Source organism: Myxocyprinus asiaticus, chromosome 26, assembly GCF_019703515.2.
Source record: "Myxocyprinus asiaticus isolate MX2 ecotype Aquarium Trade chromosome 26, UBuf_Myxa_2, whole genome shotgun sequence".
Lineage (NCBI taxonomy): Eukaryota > Metazoa > Chordata > Actinopteri > Cypriniformes > Catostomidae > Myxocyprinus > Myxocyprinus asiaticus.
The window spans coordinates 37,799,800-37,822,176 of record NC_059369.1 but is presented as its reverse complement, the minus strand read 5'-3'; the positions used below and the strand labels follow the sequence as shown (position 1 = coordinate 37,822,176).

Genomic DNA, 22,377 nt, shown 5'->3' with positions numbered 1-22,377 from the left:
CACAAATGCTTATTGATTACCTCATTTAACTTCTCTTCATTGTTGCTTTGTGTGTGTGTGTGTGTGTGTGTGTTTGTCATTTGCTTGGTTTAACATTGTACAAATCTTCACTGAATACATGAGCAGTGAGTTTTTGCATATTTTTGTACTGTTATAATATAATGTTATTATGACCATGGTGATAACTATATTACTGATATTATAGTTTTAAAGTTTCTCTTCTTGATTAAAAGGTAAATTTAGTTAAAAATTAAAAATAAATAAATAAATAAAAAACATGTGAATGCTTGTTCAACTGGTTTGTGCTGATTGTATTCAAAAGTGGAGCACTTTTCCATAAAACAACATGAACGTGAATTTTGGACACATTGAGTTTGTTTGCAGTAATACTATCAGACATGACATGGTTCTCAGGGCTTTAAACATGTATGTTGAGATAAAACTTTACTTTATAACTTGAGCTGTGTGATTGATTTTGTCTTTTTGTCTATGGGCAGTTGACAAACTATTTTAAACAACATTTTTCTAATTGTATTATTATACAACTAAGAGACTATACGTGGAATTTGTACTTTTATAAATTCATTTGTCACAGTTATAGCGCCTAAAATATAGGCTTTACCTTTAGATTAATTTATCTAAAACTTGTTTTAAAAAAGACAAATATTGTATTTGTGCTTTTTGCCTTTTTAAATGAAGTTTTCTGTGTCTGATTTCTAAATTAAGAATATTTTACTGGCATTTCTAAAAAGAAAATGTAAATACAAAAGGCGCAAACTTTTCATGACCTTCTGAAATAAAAAAATAAAAAATAAAAATTCTGATAAGCTTCCTGTGTTCAGAACACGAGTTCAGTGAAATGACAAGTCAAATGTGTCCTGTGATGTTACCTGTAAATGATTTACTAAAAGCATTACTTTACAATCTTTAATGAATCAGTCATACACTTCACACAAATAAACCTCAGTGTGTGTGTTAAATGTTTAAATCCACCAACACAAACTCCTGATAGAATAAATTACTAATCACTCACTGATCACTGATATTCATACATGTACAATCATTCCAGCTCCAGACAAAAGCTTTACAGAGGTTATGGGTTCATTTCCCCCTCACTGACTCATTCTGTCTTTTTTTTTTTCTCACAGAGCAACATTTAAAAGCATTTGTACAGCTACTCCTATTTATGTCATTTCCACTATTCCAATGACTGTAACATTTCACAGTTCCCAAAATCACTTCCCAAAAGTTCACAGTGCAATAAATATAAAACAAGAAGTAAAAAAAACTAAAAAAAAACATCTTACATAAGTTAGTCACAGTAGTTCAGAAAACATTCACCTCCTTATTGCACAATTACATATTTCCCTCACACTCACAATCTCACATTTAGGCGAAAAAGTTAAGCAACCACTGTCACCGGTTAAATATGTAATGTCTGAATGTCATTGCATTTGTAATGGGCTGGCTTGTTCTGAGAGAGACAGTGTTTTGGGTGAGTTTTGTGATCAGAGACTTGATCACTCTCAGATCACATAATTGCCTAGTCTCCCATTTTTTTCCAATTAGAACACCCAAGCACTTGATTTTGGCAGCTGCATTGCTGTAGAGGAAGGAGCTTAAATACTCCTTTTTAGATCACTGTTGGAGCTAAGGTGGTCAGAACACAGCCGTGGCAAGCTGTCTTTGGAAAAAAACACAGTTGATCTTCTAAAACCTCTCTGTCTCTATTTTTTCCTCCATGCAAAATAATAATTTATGTTTCCTCCCTTTGGATTTCACACCTCTTATGTGGGTTTTGGTTGTTTTCCAATTAGATTTGGGGCCTCTTTTGGGCTCTTTAGTGGCTGTTGTTGGGCTACAATACCTTGTAGATGACAATTTTCTTTTGAGTTGTGTTTTGTTATCTATTTAATTGGGAGATTGTCTCCATTTTATTTTTGTGTGCAGGTTGCAACACATTTAAAAAATATCAAAGCAAATATTATTAGGTTTCAAATGATATAATGTAGATATACAGTAGTATTTCCATAGTTAATGTGATGAACTACACATGTGTGAACTTAAGGGAAACTGACTTCATACATCCACTAAAAATCATTTTGACACCAGTTGTTTAAAAGTCATTGCAAAAATAGCTCAGAAAAGTGAAGTTAGTTCTGAGAAAAGCTCTAGCAGAATTTGTTTGTTGATTTGTAAGGCTTGCTTTGACAATTTTGAATCTAATGCAATGATATTCACACATGTTAAGTGTGATACAAGTAAACAGATAAAAAATTTTGGTACTATTTTATTTATTTATTTATTTATTTATTTATTTTTAGATTTTTTGATTTTGAATGTTCTTGCAAGTGAATCTCAATAAAATAAAATAAAAAATAAAAAACACTAGTCATTTGCAAAAAACAAACTGTGTCTAAGCCCAGAAAAACTCTAATAAAATACACTACATGTGGAGTAAATCAAAATGAAAAAATAAAAAACTCATTCATGTTTCAAAGAAACACTGATGATCATGAAAACAAATTTGCAAAAACTTCTAATCTTCCCACATCCTCTAAAATCACATGAAATCATCAATTCAAAAATGATGTTCCAATAAGCATGACAAACATCAGAGCATGATATTCTCCCACATTAACCTCATGGATGTTCATACTCTTATGACTTGTGACTAGCTGGGCTTTTTAGGAGTACTTTTCTCCCATATATTTCACATTTAATATACTGTATACTGTATTTGGAGTATTTTGAAAGCCAGTGCGATACAAACCCACCATCTTCAACCCACTGCTGACAGATTATTCATTCAGTTTAGACAAAAGCAATATTCATCCCTAGGGCTGGGTATTGCCAGCCACGATAAGATACGTATTGCGATAAATGTCACGATTCTATTTATCACAATACATATGTAACGAATCAATATATCACGATTCACAAGCTTTCGATTCCAATTTATTTGGGTATATTTCAGTTATAATGTTCAATTAGCTCTTTTAGCTAATACTAGTTTTAATTATACAGGGGACATACTAACTTAGTAAATTAACAGAAATATTAATTTGATACATTTTATTTTCATTCTTTTTTCTACATTTTGGTCACATTTTAGCTTTAAAATATACAAAGTCCATATTTCATCAATAAATATGATGTCTTAAAATTGCATATATTATGTATATATACAGTATACAGTACACACACACACACACACACACACACACATATATATACAGTATATATATGCAATTTTAAGACATGGTGCTCTGAGTTTTGGACAACGGACCTTTGAATAAATACACAAATTGTTGAACATAAATATCGTTACATGGATCTAAAGTATGGATACATTATTTTGAGAAAAAGTATTACGATATAGGCCTATCAGTATATTTGACTGTATCGACACAGCCCTATTGATCCCATTCTTTAGGGTCATTATTAAACCATCCCTATTTTCTTTCCTAATACATGTTCCTGGTTTTATTGTGAACAATTCATCAGTATACATTATTCTGAAATAAAATAAAATGTTTGTCTTCTTTCATCGAAATCAAAAGGTCACCAAGCCCTCTTATTTTTCACCATCTGCCCTCAACCACCTGTTATAGAGACCACTTTACCCCATCCAATCAATGTTAGATAAAATCAAGTCTCATCCTATATCCTGTTTCACTCAGATATGCAACATTACGTAAGTAAAACGGGTTGTAAACAGCATTTCATGCAGCACATTTTCCCCTGCCAAAGTCGCAGATTTTGCCTTTAACTATTTCTATCAATAATATCAATATTAATCATTAAAAAGTTTTTTTTTTTTTTTTTTTTTTTTTAAACAGGACCTGCTCTGTGATTTCAGAGTCAAGTAATACTGTTAAAGGTCTATAATAGAAGAGACATTGTTAGAAGTAATAAGCATGTTAACATTATTGGTGCGACACTGAGTGCTGGTGAGCCACTCATACTGAGCTCATATCGAGTAACAGTTCTGTTATAGTCCCCTTCTGAAGACACACATCTGTACAAACCTTCATAAGTTGCATTCATACTCTCGATGAGATACAAACAGCCCACATCAGCATGAACACACTCCTCACGTCTATTGCCATGGTACCAGTGGTACGTGGCATGATGGGATATTATCGGGCAGAGCAGGAAGTATCTAGCAGATGCTGGGATGATTTGCACTGATGCTTTGGCACTAATTTCAGTTTTTGATTCAGCAAATTCAGCCATACCTGAGGAACACAGATTGAAACAGGTTAATCTGAAACTATTTCACTCTGTTGTAAAACCTAAACACTACTTAGCTAAATCAAGGCTTACCCGTGTGTAATACAGAAACTTTATCATATTCCCTATCAGTTACTATTGATATCAAAACTGGGCGGCAGTGTTACACATACTGTATCAAGTTTAAAGCAGTCCAAACTATATTAATCTTGTAGGCAAAAATATTAAGCAAATATTAAGCAATTTCAGTATATTTTACATTTATTCATTTAGCAAATACCTTGCAAGAGGTACACACCCAAACATGCAAAATCTCAACTTACTGCAATAAATGTGATCCATGGTGTCACTGTGAAAAAGAGGACAGGTTACTGAGATGAGACCAGTAAACTACTAAAATCAAAATGTTTATATTTAAAAATCATTTTTGATCTGAAGTTAATCAAACATATTCATATGATTATTGACTCATCAGTGTTTGTGAGACATACTGTGTGGTTTTCAGTTCAGAGTGAGTGTTGGTGGGTGTGTGTGGGTTAACACTGTGGTACTAAACGTTGTATGCAAATGTGTGTAATCTTAGAAAAGTTCACTTAGAAAATGTACATGATTTGATACTTTTGATAGTTTAATTCTGAGGCTTAGTGCTTTGTTCAAATGACTTAAAGGAATAGTTCACCCAAAAATTAAAATTCTCTCATCATTTACTCAACCTCATGCCATCCCAGATGTGCATGACCTACTTTTTTCTGCTGAACACAAACAATGATTTTTAGAAGAATATCTCAGCTCTGTAGTTCCATACAATGCAAGTGAGTGGTGGCCAGAACTTTCAAGCTCCAAAAAGCACATAAAGGCAGCATAAAAGTAAAAAATCTCCACCTCTGACCAGCCCTGACCAGTAGGTAGCAATATGCACAAAGAAAATCTCCACAAAACAAAAGAAGAATGTGGAAGTGAAAGTGAAAGTGGAGATTTATGGTAAAAAAAGATTAAAAAAAGGACTTAAATATTGATCTGTTTCTCACCCACACCTTTTATATCGCTTCTGAAGACATGGACTTAACCACTGGAGTCGTATGGATTACTTTTATAATTACTTTGTGCTTTTTTGAGCTTCAAAGTTCTGGTCACCATTCACTTGCATTGTATGGACCTACAGAGCTGAGATATTCTTAAAAAAAAATCTTTGTTTCTGTTCAGCAGATGAAAGCAAGTCATACAAATCTGGGATGGCATGAGGGTGAGTAAATGATGAGAGAATTTTCATTTTTTAGGTGAACTATTCTTTTTAAAGTATAAGCAATAGTTATGTTGATGCTTGACTTGGGAAACACCACTACTATGAGCTTTATTAACAGCTAATAGGGGCTTTGGGCCTCATTTTTCTGTCATGCTGAAAATGCATTCAAAATGAGGTCTTACACTGTGGTGGGGGTGCACTGCAAACCATTCCAATAGCAGTAGGGATCTCTGGATAGGACACATGCTTTACAATCATCTCCATACACATCACAACGCTGCAGGTTGATCTGTACCAGCTCGTTACCAGAACTCACATACAGACGCTTCTGAGAAATTAAGACACAACACACAATAGTTCTTAGTACATCCACAACAGTTACAAAACTGCAATGAACTATATAAAAGCTTGTTAACATCAATCTTTTTAAATATACTGGTCATACTTGAGAACTGTCCAACAGCATGCTGGTGATGTGCGTTCCATGTGGAAACGTCCGAAACTCCGCAATGACAAAAACGTGGTGTTGAACATGCTCTTCTAAGACTTTATGGACCCCTCCACTTTCTGAGGAAAAAAACTTTCAATATTAGAATCACTACAGGTTGCATTTTAAAAGGCATAATCTGTATTTGACACATAAGATTGGTTCCAAACCCTTTTTTTCCCAAACCCTTTTTATTTTTATTTAAATATTTTTTTATTTTTTCAAACAGTCCATTTTCAATTAGACTTAACTATTTCGCCATTAAAGGAATAGTTCACCCAAAAATGATCTTCTGCGGAACACAAACAACAATATTTTAATGGTGATTTGATGTCTGTTTGTCCACACAGTACAAAACTTTGAAGCTCCAAAAAGCACATAAAGGCAGCATAAAAGTAATTCATACGACTCAAGTGGTTAAATCCATGTCTTCACAGGCAATACAATCGGTTTTAAGTTAGAACAGGCCAAAATGTAACTCTTTTTCACTGTACTTCTTGCCATTGTGGTCTCTTGGCATGATCTTGATTTCAAGCTCGATTACACTTCCTAGTGCTTGATGCATACGTAGGGAGCTAGATGGCGCTAAGAAGTGTAATCTGGCTTGAAATCATGATCTCCAAGGAGACATTAAAGGTACATATGATGCTTACATTTTGGCCACAACAAGGTGTCTTATAAGGCAGCATCATTTTGCTGCCTACTAATTAGAAGCATGCCTATGATGCCCAAAAAAAAACACCTATTTAGACTGCTCACTAGGGTTTGAAACAGAGCTACAGCATATTCTGATGCATCTTGACTTGCCAAATCAGTTTGATACTTTGATACACTTTATTCATAGTAAGCGTTCTGTGTCATCTGATTAACATGCAAATGCTAATGACTCATTATTCCACTTATTTTTCCAGTAATTACATACACTTGCTATTTCCTGTACCAAAAATAAATAAATAAAATTGAAAGATAAAGGCAGCATTCACACGGAACAGGATCTATAACTTCAACAAAAACTGAACAGAGAGTGTGGTTCTAAGGTTAGAGTGACCATTTATAGATGTTAGATACTTCAACGAAATGCCACATTTTCAGTTCATACAAGTTACTGACCAACTGCCTAGTTGGTTGCTGCTCATAACCACAGTGACAAATTGAGACATATGACGACATCCTGCCTCAACTTCAACTTAACCAACAGCATTAGCCAACAGTATTTCATACCTTTCAGAGCAGTTCATAGTTGTATACCGGTTTAATTTCTCAATTAGTGTTCAATCAGACATTGTTAAACTTAAACTGTAAGCAATTACAGTAAGTTCTATTCTATCATGACCGATAGGGTTAGGAATCTAGAACTCTTTCTGAATAATGCATGTAACAACTAAAATACAGTGTGGCCAGTCTAGTAACAAGTAAATCCTGTGAGATGAATCTGTTTGATTAAATTCATTAAAGACTTATAGGTGTGAATCTGTCTCATCTCTGAATAATTAGGAGCGGTTCTTGATTTACTCGTCGCTTGAAGTCAATACTTTCATCAAATGAAGCATAAGTATAAGAGTGTAACACTTAAATCAGTTTGCAGGTTATTCATATGACAAAACGTAGTTAAAGATACACATTCAGTTTTGTAAAAATAAAATGGTACTTATTATATTAAAACAAGTTAGCCTCCCATAAAGTACTGTTTTTGTTTAGTGGCTTGGTTTAGTTTACAATTTGGACAAATAGATTTTTCATCCAAAGTACTACAAGAATCGCTAAGTGGAATTGGAACCAGCATCATTAAATTCCTTAAGATTTCCCTCCCTAGTGACAGATGCACATACCTAGAGACAGAAACAGCACCGTGCGGTCTCGAACGCGGTCCACCTGTATGTGAGTGTAGTGACGGTGTTGAAACAGCAGGGGGCTGTTCTCTGGCATCACCCACTCCTCCATCACTGGACGCTGTTTCATAAACTTCAGTACTTCACTGCTCAGACGAGTACTGTCTTGAACACACTACAAGAAAGATGAGGAGTTAGGAACAACAGAAAAACACTGTTGAGTAACAGTAGGGTTCTTAAAATTAAAACTTCCATTCAAAATCTCCATTGATTTTAGTGATAACGTATAAACTTTTCAGCACAGACCTACAACTGTATGAGCTCAACGAAATAAAATCATTGATCAACCCCCATTTCTAGCACCCAAATCTATATGGTGACTACAGCACAGGCTTGATCAGGTTTGATGACATGACGTTTGTTAACAATGAGGTTCGATGTTCGATAAATTACAGCATAATTTTCTGTAAAGCTGCTTTGAAAGAATGTGTGTTGTGAAAAGTGCAAAACAAATAAAAAATACTTGACTTGATGTTATTGATATCCAACCTGTGCCGTTGCGGTCATATTTAATTTGAGCACTGGACTACAGAGTTGACCAAACTTACATTTTAGTTCATCACACAAAGTGATCGTATGGCTCCAGAAGGCTTGGAATATGCACAAGTCAGTTCAGTTACTTTTACTGTGGTTTTATGATGTTTTTTTAGCTTGACAGCTAGGCCTGTCACGGTTATTTTTAAATAATCATATGATTGCGGTTATTTGATTGTTCACTTCAAATATTAAATCACATTTTAATGTCCAAATAAAGGAATTTTAAGTGAATATACACCGATCAGCCACAGCATTAAAACCACCTGCCTAATATTGTGTAGGTCCCCCTCATGCTGCCAAAACAGCGCCAACCCGCATCTCAGAATAGGCATTCTGAGATGCTATTCTTCTCACCACAATTGTACAGAGTGGTTATCTGAGTTACTGTAGACTTTGTCAGTTCAAACCAGTCTGGCCATTCTCTGTTGACCTCTCTTATCAACAAGGTGTTTCCATCCACAGAACTGCCACTCACTGTATGTTTTTTGTTTTTGGCACCATTCTGAGTAAATTCTAGAGACTGTTGTGTGTGAAAATCCCAGGAGATCAGCAGTTACAGAAATACTCAAACCAGCCCATATGGCACCAATAATCATCAATGCGATTATCTAATCATCCAGTCATGTGGCAGCAGTGCAGTGAATAAAATCAGCAGATACGGGTCAGGAGCTACAGTTAATGTTCACATCAACCATCAGAATGGGGAAAAAACTGTATCTCAGTGATTTGGACTGAGGCATGATTGTTGGTGTCAGATGGGCTGGTTTGAGTATTTCTGTAACTGTTGGTGCTGTTTTGGCGGCATGAGGGGGACCTACACAATATTAGGCAGGTGGTTTTAATGTTGTGGCTGATTGGTGTATAGGCCAAATGTCGTCAACAGCACGTTTCATTCAGTTGAACTCGGAGCGTCACCAAGCAGCTCCTGTCCAAAAGAGCATGTGAACCGCATCTCAAGCACTCTGATGCACGCACCATCAGCAGAGGCTCACGCCAAACTCCCACAAAAATATAAATGAACAAATATAAACTTTGATAGTGAACACAAAGCGCTCCGGTTTTACTTAATTTAATGATCGTGTAATGGCAAATGTTTCTAGTCATTGTGAGTTCATACACACAGTTTTATTGACACGCAATGACACAGAGGAGGAGCTGCACGCTTACTCTCTTTATGTGGAGTGATAAAATGATGAAATGAAATCTCGTTTCACTTCATGAGAAACAAGGGCTCGTGGGTTTAATCAAAGAACATTAAAATAATGTGTGAAAGTGAAGAAATTAGGACAGATATATTTTACTTTTGCATAATATAATATAATATATATATATATATATATATATATATACACACACAACATTTTTTATAGAAAAAAAATATAATGTAAAATACAGGAGTTCCAAAAACAGCAATGTAAATGTAGAATTAACCAAAACTAAAGTTGACCAAAAAGAGAGACATATTCTAAGTATTTAGAAATATTTTGATGTTTAAAACATTATTTTTCATGACATAAGTTTTTAAAGCCTTAAAAAGAAAATCAAATATCCCAATTTTATTTTTTATATATTTGAAGTTAAATATGAAATATGACAATCGTGAAAGCCCTAAAAGAGACAATTAATTTTGTGTTTCACGGTCGAAGGAAGAACAAAAGTCATATGGGCATGGAACAACATGAGGGTGAGTAAATAATGACAGATTAAAATTTTTGGGTGAAATCTTCCTTTAATATTTAAGGAGGACCTGATTTATCAGTTTTTAACAGAAAAAAAATCTCACCGTTCCAGGCCGGTGATTCACAGGAGGTTTACTGCTGGATTTCATGAATTCAGAGCGATAGAAGACGCTGCTTATTTCAGTCATTTTATAAACACACACTGCACTCATGTTCCTGAAAGACAGAAACAAATAGTTTAGGCTTTCACATGCAAACACACATGCACTCACACCAGTGGCAGCTGATGATTTTCAAAAAAGGGGAAGCACAGATGTCAGTCAAAAAAAAGTGTACTCACATATTTTTAATTTTTAAATGTTATTTATTTCATTATTTTCTAAATAACATTATATAGGAACTGTATCTAAAATAAATGAGGGGTGATAAATACTAATACAACAGGCTGGAAAAATAGACATTTATTCATTTTAATATCCTATAAATATTTTGAATGCACCCTGAAAACTGCACTGTTAGAACGGTTTCAGGCTGAAGAGCCACTTAAAAGTCTTTTCTCTCTCGTAAATGTAAACTGGTGTAAATGTCAACATCATACTGTATGTTGAAATGATTGATGCCAGTCACGCAAAACATGACTTCCGTAAATATTTAGTTTATACATAGGGTTACGTCCTACCTAAGTTTAATGGTGCAACGCTCAAATATTTAGTAGTGCATAAATTGTGACTTAGTGCCCATTTACGCCACAACAAGGCTAAGTTGTAACTTGTAAGTTGTAACAACTGGCCCCTGGTCCTGTCCGACCTGCTCCGAGCGGGATTCGAACCAGCGTCACCGGCATGGGAGGCGGACATGCTAACGAGGAGGCTAAAAGCTAGTGTGCCCCTTGAAGCCAGGGGAGTGAGGTTTACACACTGCACAGCACATACCAGCTGGCTCCTTTTACGCTCACCCCCCTAAACCCCACTCCCATCCAGGTCATGGCACCACCGCAACCGGTCCTGACCTGCTCAAAGCAGGATTCAAACCGGCGTCGGCGGCATGGGAGGCGGACGCGCTAATGAGGAGGCTAAAGGCTACAGCACCTAGCTCCAGTCACTAGTGCGTCTCGAGGCCAGGGGAGTGACCGACAATGGAAGGAATGTAAGATCCAGTCTCCCACTAAACCTCTCGCTCTGTCAGAAGACATCCAAATATCAGAGTTTATTCTGATGTCCAAAAGCAGTCAACATCAACAGCTTGTTAAGTTAACTCTTCTACCACCCCAAAAGCTGAAAGCAGCAATGGAACATAGAAGATAGGAGATGAAGTGATGAAGTTAAACAAGTGTTATTATACCAGTGAAAAACAATGGAAAGTTAATGCTTCACAACAATAAACTTTATTAAAAGTTAATTAAAACTTAATTTATTAAACAATAAATTTAATATATGAAATTAATATAAATAGTAACTATATAAAAAAATAATATGATAGAACAGCATAAATGAAGTACAGCACATATGTACTGTATGTTTTCTCCCTAGAAGACCCCCACACACGTTGGTTGCTTTAAAAAGCTCAAATTAGATCATTAGATCCATCAGGTTAAAGAATTAGTTCACCAAAAAAAAAAGAAATTCTGTCATCATTAATTAACCCTCAAGTCATTCCAGACAATAACGGTGTTTATTGTACAAAGACTTGGACTATAGTGTGGAACTGTTTTGATACTTTTACAGTGCTTTTGTCCTTTTTGGAGCTTGACAACTCCTGGTCACTGTCTGCTTTTACTGTATGGAACAGAGCAGTGTGAACATCCTGCTAAACATCTTTGTGCTCCACAGAAGCAAGAAAGTCATTTGGGTTTGGAATGAGTTAATGATGACATAATTAAAAATTTGGGGTGAACTACTCCTTTACCATTATACACTTCTTGAGAGAATATGGTTACACACACTGACCATCTAAAATGAAATATCCTTTGCGACATATAAGAGGAAGTCAGGTTTTTGTCTTACCAATAGTTTCTGAACAGGCCATAAATTTTGATGTCATTGTCTGTTTCTACTGTGTCGACATCTATTAGCTTAGTAAAGTGATATCCTGTCTCCTTGTCTCCACAGAATAGACGGGCGTAAATCATCGACGTCCAGCTGGACTGAAGCTCATCTTTAGGCCCACCTCTGTCATTCTGAAACACATTGTGATGTTTTTTTTTATTGTTTTGAAAAAAGAATACATGAATACATGTGTATGAATAATTAGTTCCTTGATGAACTGTATAATGCTAACATGATCACACGGTAAGTCGGCATGTTGTTTCCCGAGAGTTCTGGTATCCTAGGATTGGCAACATTATGCCGACTCACTGACGAGCTCCACCTCCTATCAGACATGATTTCATGTTTACCTTCCCTGTGGTGCAACCGGAAGCATGCTGTGTGGGAGACCCCATTTGGATCCCACGTTGAAACCAGGAAGTAATCACATTCACATAATCAGTGATGAGCAAGATTAGGATGTTGCATTTTTCCCTCCAACATTACATTTTTACTCTACTGATGGTTAAGTTTGGGGTTTGGGTTGGGGTGTAAAGTTTATAAAATGTGCATTTCTCTTCACTGTATTACAGCCTGTACAGCTGGCGCCCCTCCGTGGACATTACACCAGGAAATGGAGCTCACACGTGTCCATATGCCCAAATTTACTTACTGCTTTGGCCACTGGGGGCAGTGTTTCGCATTTCGGTAAGCACAGACTGATTTTAGCAAAAGAAAAGTAAATGTTTTAATCAAATGTATTATCATGTAGCTCAACTGGAAGAGCACAGCACTAACAACGGCAAAGCCATAGTCAGGTGGCACAAGATCTGGCCAAGTCATCAAAAGCTTTTAGGTTTGAATCCCACACGAGGCAATCCAAAAGTTACTGTACCCTTGATAAAGACACCTCGGGTCCCTCCAGGGAGACTAAAATTGTAATAAGAGAGCTGTAATTTGCTTTGGATAAAACCATCTGCTACATGACTAATTACTTAAAGTACTAAACTGTTGGGTAACAATTCAATGTAAACATATTTGTCATGTGACATCAACACCTATGGTTATTCTATTTCTAATTTGCCCTTCAACCTAAATGCGGCTCTGAGAAATGAATCTTCATTAAACATGTGCAGGTGCTTCTGTTTGTCAAGCACATTTCCTTAGAAATTCAAATGCGCTAAAATGGCATGTAGCATTTTTAAGAGGATGAAAGAGTGCAGAGGAAATAAACAATTACACACTCATTCTGTTAAGAGACAGGTGTGTGGGGGCCTGAGTAGCTCAGCAAGTAAAGACGCTGACTACCACACCTGGAGTCGCAAGTTCCAATCCAGGGCGTGCTGAGTGACTCCAGTCAGCTTCCTAAGCAACCAATTGGCCCGGTTTCTAGGGTGGGTAGAGTCAAGTTGGGTTAACCTCCTCGTGGTTGCTATAATGTGGTTCTCGCTCTCGGTGGGGAGGGGTGTGTGGTGAGTTGTGCGTGGATGCCGTGGAGAATAGCACTAAGTCTCCGCAGTAACGCGCTCAACAAGCCATGTGATAAGTTGCGCAGATTGATGGTCTCAGACACGGAGGCACTGAGATTTGTCCTCCACCACCTGGATCGAGGCAAGTCAATACGCCACCACGAGGACTCAGAGCGCATTGGGAATTGGGCATTCCAAATTGGGGAGAAAAAGGGGAGAAAAAGGGGAGCACCCCCCCCCCTGGATTTAACACAGTTCAGATCTTTGGCCTTCATGAGATTAAGATTTGGTGTGGTAAATATTGAGTAAAATAAGTGTTGATTTCATTTCAGCTATTTCTAATTTGCTGTCATTAAACTGTATGTCTATATCTGAATTATTTGGACCACTGGTCATCCTAATCTTCAGATATTGGCTAAGTCCTTTAATAAGTCCTTTTTTGATATACCCATATTGGTCGACCACTAGTGTTGGTATTCAAACCTAAAAAAGGAATGTTAGTTTGACAAAGCCAATCCTTAAAGGTGCACTCAGTAATTTTTCCTCTATTAAAAAAGTTTTACTCCTAAAGAAATTAATTGTAATTTTGAAACATATATATAAAATCATGACCACTCACATGAGATGAAAAACTGAGTCATATCAGTAACCTTATAAAAGCTGTTTTATTCTACATGGGGCAGGGGTGCCCACATGGGGCTGCCATTTTAGAATCACATGACCAGCTGAAAACTACTCACTTAATCTCAGTAACCATCTTGTTATTGGACACTTTCACTCTTGGGTTAAATTAATCATGGCCGATTGTGAATAGTGAATTGCTACAATGGCACCTGTCACAGAAAACTATTGAATTTGAATAATGCTGCATCCACACCACTAGGTGTCACTGTAAATTCAAGATGATACTAACTAAAAGTTACTGAGTACACATAAAAATAAATAAATAAATAAATAAAAAATAAAATAAAATAAAAAACATGAATTCTTGACAAAGTCAACCCTGATTTCTATAGATAGATAGATAGATAGATAGATAGATAAGGACCATAATAATATAACTTGTTACTTCTCTAATTTATTGTCTGTGCAGCAAACACAAGCTCAATTAATCAAAACAGGAATTGCATCATTTTATGTTTTACACTGTGATATTTCCACTCACCATGCAGCTCTGGGATACTTGTGGAATCCACAAGTCTGATTCTGAGTCTCCACTGGCACTTTTGTGTTTCTCTGTGAAGAACGAATAAACTTTGTCCTGGTGTGGGCCAGTCCCAGCGATCAACTTCACAAACTTCTGCTCTACAAATCACAGAGAGAAAAAAAAAATAAAAATGGCAGTTTTCAGTAACATGAACTCATTTCAGTAAAAGAGTGACTTCATGTCCCAGCTAGACGTGGTCGCAGAAATAAAAAAAAAGTGATTGTGTGTTGCTGTTGCGGCTGGTTAGAACAAACACTCTGCTTAACATGGAAAAGATACCTTTTATTGCATGTTGTGGTGCGTTGGTTAGAACACAGTGTGAAACTCCTTGTGGCTATGAAACCGTTTAGATGTCAGTAGTATTGTGAATGGTAAAGTAGGGCTGCACAATTAATTGAATAAATAATCAAGAGTACAATTACATCTGCCACAATCGTGCAGTTCTATAGTAGAGTCTTGTAAAACATTGTTTAATCTCTCACCTGTTTGAGTGGACTGAGGCCAGATTGTCTGTGTATCTTTGCTGTTTATCCTGTACAATCCCAAATCAAACTTAGTAAAGTACAGCATGTCACCTGACAGGACAAATAAAGACACAGGATGTCACATTTAGCATGTAACAACATAAATAACGTAAAGAATTTATGATTATTTATTATGAATTTAATAATATCTGTTATTAGTGGAAATTGCTAAGGCAAGCGTCACTATTACTATTTTAAATAGGACCTATAAACATAACACAAACATACTGTATATATATATATATATATATATAAAAAAAATAACAAAGATAAATATATGTGAAGTATATTATGATTGTGTTACAGACGTGAATGACACCTCAAATTAGCTGGTTTATTAAGGAGATGTGTGCCAGTACTTGTCTGTGTGATCAGACTTACAATGTAGCACAATAAAACAGGTGAAACAACCCATAGACTTGAATTAAAGGAGATAGCCGAGCCATATCTAGTGACCAGAATATCAGACTTGAGGGTGGTCTTTTTTTTACTTGGCCAAGAAAGCAACCACCCAGAACATCCTAGCAACATGCATTGCGTTCAGCTAATAGGGATATGTAAAACTACACTTTCTTTAAAAAAAATTGAGTAGTAAATTTATTGTTGATAGTGAATTTGCTTGTCAAAAAAGTGCTGTTTTGATGACTGTAGCAGCAGTGCTTTAAAGAGGATGAGTTTAGTAATCTTTTTAATCCTGTGAATGTTGCATTGTATTGAGGTCCTTTGCTTCTTTGCTGAAATCTGCACGTACAGCAGTTTATTTTCCATGACATCTCCAGAGAGGGTTTTAGCGTGCAGACAGTCAGTCAGCTCAGCACAGATCAGCATATAGTGTTTTCAAAACACCTGATTTAAGTAACTGATAATGAACAGGCAGCCAATTCTTCTGAATGTACATTATCCTGCTTATTAGGCAGCTACTTACCAAATTAAGTATATAAATTTACCCAAATATTGATTTGAGTTGAATGATTTGAGAAATTTTAATTACTTAAAAAGAGAAAGTGGAGTTATTAATACAAGAGACATGAAATTAGCATGATTGACCAATCAGATTCAAGTTTTCCAGAAAGCTGTGTAATAAAGCAATTTGTCCCGTAAGCTGGTCAGATGGCGTCACGGAGAAATCGTTCCAGAACGTTAATTAAACATTGATATAAGTTGGAAGTTTTCCTACAGTGTGTAAGGGGTCACACATTGTGCTAAAATGTGCTAATACTGTGGAGGGTGTGGTAAGGGACTGTCTGAAAAGTCCACATACTTTGCTAAAACTATTTATTTATTTATTTTTAAACAGAAGGTTCAATATAAATATTCAATAAGATGTACAAAATTCAATATACTATCACTGAGTCATAAAGACAACAAGTACAGGTGAAGGAAAAATACAATTAAGTAAATAAAAAAACTTAGATGTATACATAAATAAGATAAATAATCGAACAAAATATTTTTATAAGTCATGGGTCAGAAAAGTTCTCAGCATATAAGAAAGGATATACACTTTTTATTATTAATAACTCAAAAGCATTTATTGCTAAAACTGTGATGGATGTGGCAAGGGACCATCAGAATACAGGGTCAGTTTCTTGATATTATTCATCTTCAATGTAGTATTACTGACCGGTACTGTCGCTTTCTAAATGTATATTATGCAGTCTGCGTGGTGCACCTACTCCCTACAGGGGCACCATCTTACCCTAGAGGGGGCACCAAAAACTCCACCGGCTGCCGTTCCTCGCACCAAGATGCAGCCTGATAGACGTGCCACTGTCTATGTAATTAATATTAACAACAATAACAAGAAAACCATTCATTGCTCTAGGCTGGATAACTTTAGAAACTTTAAAATAAAATATTAATGTATTATAATCATAAAGGGAAGATCTGTAATCCACGTGAATGTAAGAATGTTTACTTGAATACTTGATACTGCTGTTAGAAATTTTAAGCACTGTTTTCTTAATATGTTTCTTTGTTCTTATTTTATTACTGACTGTTTCCTTGTCTTGAATAATTACTTGACAACTTGAAACAATGTTTACCCAATTAACAAATTAGTCAGTATTAGTTTTTGCTTCGAGAATCATCAAATTTCACTGTTATTGGTTCCGACTATGCTGAAGTGTTGGTATCATGACAACACTGCCTACAATGTATATATAAACTGTGCATGGTAGATACCGTAATAGCATTTTGAAAAAGTAGAACTCATGCATACAATTTTTAGCACCCCAATTGTAGACCATCAGCAGGTTTAGTTCCTCTTCATAACCTCATGCCAGTTAGCTTACTGTGAAAATAGGAAACTGCTGCCCTAATTCACACAAGCCTGAATTCACACATTTGTGTCTGACATATTTTTTTACTTTCTGAAGAGTTTTGAGATAACAGTAAAATCCATGAACTATCCTTTTTCTCCTATTAGAATCTTACTGTTATCCAAGACATGAGGCTAAACATTAACAACAACCATTAGTATACCTTGTATGTTGTATCAGCCAACAGCAGAACACATAAGGTGAATACAGAGCCGAGGAGGGCGGGGCCGGGCTGGAATGAGACACACCCGGTCCCCAATTAGCCTGATGGGGCGCGCGAGGGATAAAGGCGGCCGGGGACAACAGTTCGAGAGAGAGAGAGAATTACAGACAGCTGTACTGTGTGTTTTTGGTTGTGTGTTTTGTTTAAATTGTTTATTAAATTATTATTGAAGTTGTCAAGCCGGTTCTCGCCTCCTCCTTTCCACTGAACCCCCTTACAGTGAATTTTCATAGTTATATATTTAAATATATATCATGCAAATGTATGAACCGCACATTGGCTCCACTGATAGTTTTAGCTGCTGCTGTTGCGATAACAGGCAGCCCTGTTTTGCAACACATTGGCTATTAAATGTGCATCCCTGTGTGTCACCATCACATTGAAACACTTCATTATTTCATAATGCAAAGAGCTTCATACAATTCAGTGTATTTCTATAGCGCTTTTGACGTAACGTATATGGTTTCGAAGCAGAAAATTGCAAGGAAGAACTCTCGAAGTTTATGTATGGATATCTCAAAGGATGTATAGGAATGACATCTAAAACCAAGTGGCTTGTTGAGGAGAGTTGTGCTATTACTTTGAGATCAGACTTATGATTTTCACCTTCCCATAGACTTGTATAGAAGGAGGTATCTGAGCCATTTCTAGAACCAGGGATATCATAGACACTTGGGTGTGGACTCTTTTGACCTGGGCAAATAAACAACCACTTAACCACCCAATTCTCCCTAGCATTCTCATAGCAACTCCTGGCAATCACCAATAATTCCCTAGCTCTGTGGCAGCGGGTTTTGCACAGGCAAACACCACTCTTATTTTCCTAACAAAATGTACAAAATCTAGTTATTTTTGCACAATGACAATTCACCTTTAAATCAAATGTATAAAAACATACATGCACACTGCCAATGCATAATACTTACCAATGAGTAATGATGGCTCATTAATTTCTAGTTCATATTCTGATTTAAAGGATTCAGTCAGGGAATAACTTGAGTCCTGAAACAGAAGCGATGACTCAGCTCATCATACTTAATAAGGACATAAAGTTAAAATGTTTCGGTAAAAACAGGACATACCATATGATAACACACTGTATAAGCCTTTGTAGTTCTACAAAGGAAAAGGAGATTTCCATTAACACCCTCTTGGAGCTGAGAGATATTGTATTCACAGTTCTGAAATTCAACAAACTGGGAGTCAGACAGCTATCAGTGAGCTTATATATGTAAACAAACAAGAAAAGCTTTTCCTAAAAACAACATACAGTATGAGAGCCTTCTGTTTCCAGAACAGATTAACCTTTTTCTACTGAAATATCAAGGGTTCCCACAAGTTTTGACCAATGAATTTCTGTGACTTCTTTAGTCATTCATGATTACTATTGTGATTTTAAAAATAATTTTCAAGAGATTTCTGGGGAGGTTTTCCATTTGTTTGACATGTACTATTCCTTGGAATTAATATATTTGTTAAACTTATACTTATTAGTAAACAAATGTCTCCTAACAATATCTATTAACATAAGCTACTAGCCAAATATTTACAAACTGATTAAATATTTTAGAGCAGAACATAACTGAAAGAAAATCTATATTTAATGTAAAAAAAATAAAATAAAATAAAAAAAAATTCCATGGATTTTCCGTGACTTATGACTTATTATTATTCATGACTTGCCTGGAAATATTTAATGTTCCCTAAACTTGTTTTCAATGACTATGGGAGAACCCTTCAAATGACAAAGCTATTGCACTTGCCTTAAAAAGTTCATACTTTTTGAATATGAATACTTACTGAGTTTTCTTTACATTCAACCTTTCCAAGAGACGCATTCACCTAAAGATCCAAACGGAAAAAACATTACATCAAATACATTACGAAACATAGGCAAAGTGTTAGTCCTGGAAATTAAAGAGTCACTTTGGTTAATGAATGCATTTCTCACTCTTATTCACGACCAACCTTTGAGTGAACATCACCATATGTAGCACTAACAATCTGTGGTGATGGGGGCATGGCCGAGCGACCTCTGTGGAGAGCGAGGCCATGAGAGTGAGCGGATAAGGTTTGACTGCCTTGCAGTGGCGGATTTAGGCATGGCCGACATGGGCAGTTGCCCAGGGTGGCATCTTGCAGGGTGGGGGTGGGGGTGGCACGAGGCACCCACACAGACCCCCAACACAGAGTTTGTATAGTCAAAACAAGTGAAAAAATCTACCAATGCTGAAGAAGTAATCCAAAGTATTTAGAATACGTTACTGACCTTGAGTAATCTAACGGAATACGTTACAAATTACATTTTACAGCATGTATTCTGTAATCTGTAGTGGAATACATTTCAAAAGTAACCTTCCCAACCCTGCTCATGTTATATAATTAAAAAAAAAGTGTGTTTTAAATACAGGGTGTTGTGTTTACACCATGATGTGTTTTGAATGATCAGTGAAGCAGATATACTGTAGCTACCGCCTTAAATAAATTATGAGGTACCTTGGAGTTTTGTGCTGTGTTCATGGAATAGAGGATCTTAGAACCTCCAGCCCAGATGTGTTCAGAGCTCATGATAAGTTTGACCATATGATCATGTTCAAAATACAACCGGGTTATACCTGAGAGAGAGAGAGAGAGAGCTGAAGCATGGTGTCAAGTGTGGAATATTTTCATTTTAATAGTGTTCCTATGTTACACTCCATTGCAGAATACGTGTTCTGTGTATGAGAGATAGTGGGAAGTTATAGTTCTGTCAAAATAGGTGTGAGAAAGAAGCGTCACTTTGACACATGAAAACTGTGAATGTTTGAATTTGCTTTCCTGTGACACCTGTTCATTAATCGAAAAAATTATATCTTTGATTACACAACTAATAAAGCCAAAATGTTACTCTTACTGTCTGACCAGTAATAGTTTCTGCTTTTCTTTTTCTTTCTTTTTTTTTGTACCTGATTCTTTTAACATAACAGTAATATCTAATATCCATTTTATTTTAACATAACATTAAGGATAAATAAAATAACATTAATGGTTAAGTGTCTTCTTAACATGACACTGAGGCAGTGAGGGCTGTTTAACAAATTATAAAAATATAATGATAAAATAGCAGCTCACCTTGGTCTGTCAGCTTCACTCGAGCATCGTTATGCACTCTTGCTGAACAAACACATGAAATACACACAAACAGCACGCACAAACATGTCAAATCCATCTTACATATGAGAGACAGAGCTCGTTAATGCTTTTACTTCCTGACACTAAAAGTGTATTGACTCTAGAGGCGGGGCGGATGATTTTGTATTATTTATTCACTCAGACACTCGATGAAAAGGAGCGTTAGTTTTGTCGCGTCGCTTGTCATTGCTTTTACCATAGCAAAAAAATACATTATACAGTACGTAACTACATTTATTATACTGCATTTAAGATGAGTAACTCTTATAATCCTCCCTTTACAAACACCGCGCCTGTCATCATATCCTGCCTAACGTTCCGATTACGTTTAAGATCTTTCAGTGATAACTCACAACTGTGACAAAAATATTATACGAACGTGACTGGCATGCGCATTTATCATTATTAAACGTGTGGGGAACAAGGCAAGTAGGTGCGAAATAAGGACAAAGTTGTAGTAAGTGTTGAGTCGCGCCGTCTGGTGGCATTTGAAATGTACATTTATTCATTTAGCAAAAGTTTTAATCCAAAGCGATTTACAACTGAGGAGAACAACATAAGCAAATCATCCTAGGGAAGCAGCATTAAGAGAAGTGCTGTAACACAAGTTTCAAAATTGTTTAGAGAAGTACCCCTAGCAAGGAGGGTGAGAGACTGAGGTTGAAGAATGGACAGAATTGCAAATGCAAATAGCATTATATACTGTCATGATTCACTGTTGTTTGCCTTGTGTTTCTCCCCTGTCATCTGTTCCTCCCGGACTACATTTCCCATAATTCCCTGCCCTCATCACTGCCAGCTGTCCTTGATTGTCCTCACCTGTGTTTCATTAACTCATTAATCTTTGTGTATATAATGCCCTGATTTCTGTTCAGTCCTTGTTAGTTGTTATGTGTTTTGACCTGTTATTTGACCCGTTCCCTTCGTAGATGTTTTGCTCGTTTCTGTGTTTTTCCCCATCGTGGTTGTTTCTTTTGTTCCTGTGTTTACCCCGTTAATCTGTACTTTGTTTATTTTATTAAATACTGTTTCACTGCACCTAGATCCAGCTCTTGTGACTTCCTTACGTTACAGAACAACTGACCGCAAAAATGGATCTAGCGGCATACTTCACGCAGCTGAGCCAGTTGGACTTACTCATTACTTCACCACCGTTGCCACCCACACTGGATTTGATGATGCATCCCTGAAGTCCATATACGAGATTGGACTCGCAACACGCCAGTGGAGGGAATTACTGGAGTCCGTAGATTACACGTGGGAGGAATATGTGAGGCTAATACTCGACACTCGCTTCGGAGGATCCTCCTCTCTAAATCCTGGTTCCGGCTTCCAAGTCGTCCACGTCCGAGTCCGCGCCACGCCAG

At 36.3% G+C, this 22,377-nt stretch overlaps 1 protein-coding gene across 1 annotated transcript; it reads right to left on the bottom strand.

The window, feature by feature from the left end:
* Positions 1-881: 881 nt before the first annotated feature.
* Positions 882-21,209, bottom strand: LOC127416596 (semaphorin-7A-like). Its single transcript, XM_051656023.1, has 14 exons — positions 20,951-21,209; positions 20,336-20,454; positions 19,640-19,681; positions 18,922-19,020; positions 18,766-18,841; positions 15,254-15,346; positions 14,730-14,869; positions 12,075-12,247; positions 10,176-10,287; positions 7,796-7,970; positions 5,925-6,046; positions 5,662-5,807; positions 4,560-4,585; positions 882-4,241 (listed from the first exon to the last, which is right to left on the bottom strand). Exons 1-14 carry the CDS (start codon positions 21,045-21,047, stop codon positions 3,886-3,888), a joined length of 1,776 nt encoding a protein of 591 aa, XP_051511983.1. The 5' UTR covers positions 21,048-21,209; the 3' UTR covers positions 882-3,885.
* Positions 21,210-22,377: the final 1,168 nt, after the last annotated feature.